The sequence below is a fragment of the Dipodomys ordii genome, unplaced genomic scaffold (genome assembly GCF_000151885.1).
Source record: "Dipodomys ordii isolate 6190 unplaced genomic scaffold, Dord_2.0 Scaffold70, whole genome shotgun sequence".
Classification (NCBI taxonomy): domain Eukaryota; kingdom Metazoa; phylum Chordata; class Mammalia; order Rodentia; family Heteromyidae; genus Dipodomys; species Dipodomys ordii.
Window position 1 is genome coordinate 1,557,699 of NW_012267286.1, and position 4,358 is coordinate 1,562,056.

The 4,358-nt window shown below is 44.0% G+C and overlaps 1 protein-coding gene across 1 annotated transcript; it reads left to right on the top strand.

Annotated features, from left to right (window-relative positions):
* The first annotated feature begins 1,507 nt into the window (after nt 1-1,507).
* Nucleotides 1,508-2,608, top strand: Tram1l1 (translocation associated membrane protein 1-like 1). The gene has a single exon (XM_013023779.1). It carries the CDS (start codon nt 1,508-1,510, stop codon nt 2,606-2,608), a length of 1,101 nt encoding a protein of 366 aa, XP_012879233.1.
* Nucleotides 2,609-4,358: the final 1,750 nt, after the last annotated feature.

Genomic DNA, 4,358 nt, shown 5'->3' on the forward strand with positions numbered 1-4,358 from the left:
ATTGCTTGGCTAGCCTACAAAATAGAAGTACACTGTCTATTAATTAGAACATTTTGTTAAATATCATCAGAGTAGGACAGCATCCATTTGTAATGGTTTACAGAAAGAATGATAAAAGACAGTTGGGGAATCTAAACACATCTTGGCTTTATATCTCTAAGCACTTTTTCTTCTGAACAGTATATCCCCAACATCAAACTTTAATTCTGTTATCAATAACTCTGATCTCACTTCAGTACACACTAAAGAAAACATTTACCCCCTCACTAAGCAAAATTTGAATGGACAAGGTAATATTATTTAACCCATCCTCTCTACAACCCATTTTTGAAATGTAAATCTTAAAATTAAACATGCAAGAAACATACCAATGAAACATAATTTCTTTTTGCCAGAGCAAAGAAAATCAACTTGGGGGATTTGCTGCCAAAAGACTTTTCCATGAACTGATCAATACTTCTGTAATCTTTCAGTAGAATTGCTAAGCAGACAATATCTTTGCCACAATTATTATTGTTGCAGAGCAGAAATGTTCATATTTGCTTTGCTGTTGGTCCGGTTAAGTATATTTCCAGGTCTGAATGGTGAGAGAGACAGAGACACACAGAGAGACAGATAGAAACACAGAGACAGACACACAGACTGAGAGAAAGACAGAGACAGAGAAGCACACAGAAACAGACAGAGACACACAGAGAGGAACACAGAGAGCAGTACAGCAGAATAAAGGCAAGAAATACAAACTCTGGAGACAGCCAGGATTCAAGTGTCGCCTATTCACATTTACTAGAGGTGTGGACTTGGGCGCGTTAACCCTATGGAACCTTACTATTTTATTTTTCTTTTGAGGGAACAAAGGGAGAGGGGAACGGGAAGAAGAATTTGGGGTTGTGCTTTACTGATTTCTTTTCCCCTGTAGAGAGGCATAAGTTCCTGATAAAAGCCAGCACTGGGAGAGCTTGCTTGTGATGATGATGGTGGTGATGATGATAAAGGGACCATGGTAAGGGCCGGCCCTGGCGGTGATCATTTACAATCTGCTGAAGCGGCGCCGGCTGAGGATCCATCGGTTGCCCTGGGTTACGGGCGCCGACGTCCCGGCGGTGCGTCTGGCGGCCTGGCTCCGAGCATCCCCGCGCGCGTACCGGGCCTGGCGCGGGCCTGGGGGTGCGGCGCTTCCATTTCCTTCCCTGCCTCCTCCTTGCCCTGGTGCGCATGCTCGGCCCTGCTCAGTCCTTGCTGTTGATTGATTTCTTTCTTTTTTTTTTTTTTTCTTTTGCAGGCGGCCGCGGCGACCCAGGCCAGCTTAGGGGATGGGGCGCGGGGTCCCCGGAGCTGCAGTGGCGGCGGCGGCGGCGATGGCGCGGTGAGGACCGAACCCGGGGATTAGGGGAAGCGGCTGCGGTGCGCGCGCGCGCGCGTGCAAGCGCCTGGCAGAGAGGGGGGGGGAAAGAAAAAACAGTATCTCCCCCCTTCTCCTCCCTCCCTCCCCCGGGGAGGCGCCAAGATGGGACTCCGTAAGAAGAGCGCCAAGAACCCCCCGATGCTGAGCCAGGAATTCATCCTGCAGAACCACGCGGACCTCGTCTCGTGCGTGGGCATGTTCTTCGTGCTGGGGCTGATGTTCGAGGGCACGGCCGACGTGTCCATCGTGTTTCTGACGCTGCAGCACGGCGTGGTGGTCCCCGCAGACGAGGAGCCGGAGGGCACCAAGACCCTCTATCATTATGGGGTGAAGGATCTGGCCACGGTGTTCTTCTACATGCTGGTGACCATCATCCTGCATGCCACCATCCAGGAGTACGTGCTGGATAAGATCAGCCGGAGGATGCAGTTCACCAAGGCCAAGCAGAACAAGTGCAACGAATCCGGCCAGTTCAGCGCCTTCTACTTGGTGTCTTGCATCTGGGGGACCTTCATCCTCATCTCGGAAGACTGCCTGTCGGACCCGGCTCTCCTGTGGAGAGCTCAGGGCCACAACATGATGACGTTCCAGATGAAGTTCTTCTACATCTCGCAGCTGGCTTATTGGTTCCACGGGTTTCCAGAACTCTACTTCCAGAAAATCAAGAAGCAGGACATCCCCAGCCAGCTGATCTACATCGGGGTGCACCTGTTCCACATCGCCGGCGCTTACCTTCTGTACCTCAACCACCTGGGGCTCCTTCTCTTGGTGCTGCATTATCTGGTGGAGTTGCTCTCCCATCTGTGCGCCCTGGTGTATTTCAGCGATGAGAAGTATCAGAAAGGGGTGTCTCTGTGGACTTTTGTATTTATCCTGGGGAGACTGGTGACGTTGATCGTGTCTGTGGTCACCGTGGGCCTTCACCTGGCCGGATCCCCGGGTCGGAGCACCGACGCCATCAGCGGGAATGTCAATGTGTTGGCCGCTAAGATCGCGGTCCTGTCGTCCAGCTGTTCCATCCAGGCGTACATCACGTGGACCTTGATTACCGTGCGTCTGCAGAGGTGGGTGGAGGATGCGAACCTGCAGGCCTCCTGTGTGAAGAAGCGACGGTCCAGGTCTTCGAGAAAAGGCACCGAAAATGGAGTGGAAGCTACCCAGAGGGCTGACGCTCTCCCAAAGAGGAAAGAGAAATCTTCCTAGTGAATGACCGGTTCCTGGAGTCTGGGCTCCCAAGATCTTGTCTTCGCTTGTCGTGTTCTCTCTCTGTGATAGTCTGTGATTCAGACTAGTTTTGTGATCGGTGACTGTTGATCTTGTATGGTTTTCTGTATTTTCTATGACATTTGAGCGGAGGTGATCTTGAGTGAAGGGGTGAAAAAAAGACCTAAGTGTGAAATAGTGTGAAAATAGTTGGGGAGTTACCATCATATTTCTTTTGGTTTTTACCTAGAACTTGTCTATCCCTAGTAATTCATGACCACGACAATGAATTTCTGCCTATCGGTGAGATAATTAACTGCCTCTCCCTCACCCACCTTTGTGATATTTGAAAAAAAAAAAAAGTGGTTAGAGCAGATGCAGTGTTGACGATCTTTTCCGGGAGAAAATGGAAATTTCCTATAAAGCTTGAAGTCAGATGAATGAATATTCCCTATCAGAGATGTTGTTTTCAGAGTTTACAACTGAGAAAAAAATCCTGTGCTTTATTTTAAGCATCGTGATGTTTAGTGATATGTCCCAATTAAAAAAAATAAATAAAATGCTAGTAGATAACATCTATGGAAATTGGTTGACCCCAAGAATCTTCAATAAGTATGAAAATATTACTTATGAGGAAAGCTCTCCCAGCCCATTTTAAATTATAAGTGGGAATTCACATTAAATACTGTGAGAAAAACATCAGAGGTAATCTTTTTGTCCCTATGTTTATTAATTTTTTCTTAGAATATTCATAAATTTGGTAAAAAAGAGGTCTGAGAATATCGTTTAACCTGTAAGCCATTTTGAAAAATAATGTTTAATTTACATGTTTAAAAACAAAGTAAATTACAAATTGGAAAACATTTGATGCATTGAACTTACATTATTTGAAAATAAAGTGGACAGTCTCATGACAGACTTGAAAAAAATATTGTTACAATGATAGTTTGTTTACATTTTTCTGGGGTTAAGGGGGCAGACCTAGAACTTGAACTCAGGTCCTTGGCGCTGTCCCTGAGATTTATTTTTTTTGCTCAAGGCTGATGCGCTATGACTTGAGCCACAGCTCTACTTCTGGCTTTTTGCTGGTTAATTGTAGATAAGAGTCCCATGGACTTTCCTACCGGGCTGCCTTTGAACCAAGATGCTCAGATCTCAGTCTCCTCAGTAGTAGGATTACAGGTAGGAGCCATTGGTGACCAGTTGCTTCCTTCCATGTTCAATTGAGAACTATCTAAATAAGACATATATTGGTTAATATATATCATGTTATATATTTAATATAATATTACATAATTACATATAATATATAAATTTATATAAATAAGCATATAGTTAAATATAAACAAACATTTAAGTATATGTTTATTTAAGTATATGTTCATTTAAGTATATGTTTATTTATATAAATATATTTCATTTCTATATTATAAGTGTTTATATGCTTTTTTCAAGGATATAATTCTTGCAGATACGCTAGAGTTAGGCCATTTATTTTCCTCACTTATATTTTCTCCTGTTTTGTTTCATTGTGATCTTGATATTTCTCTCTTAGGTTTATTCTAATAATTAACTTTTCTAGTCAGTGCGGTTCCTGAAACTTAAACTCTGTATACGTATACCACATACCCCAGACAAAAAAGCTACTCTATGAAAAACTTCCTTAGCTATTTTGTCTGCTTTCAAAGGTAAATGACAAAATCAGATTTCTTTCTTCCTTCCTTTTCTTTTTCTTTTATTTTGTTAGTTT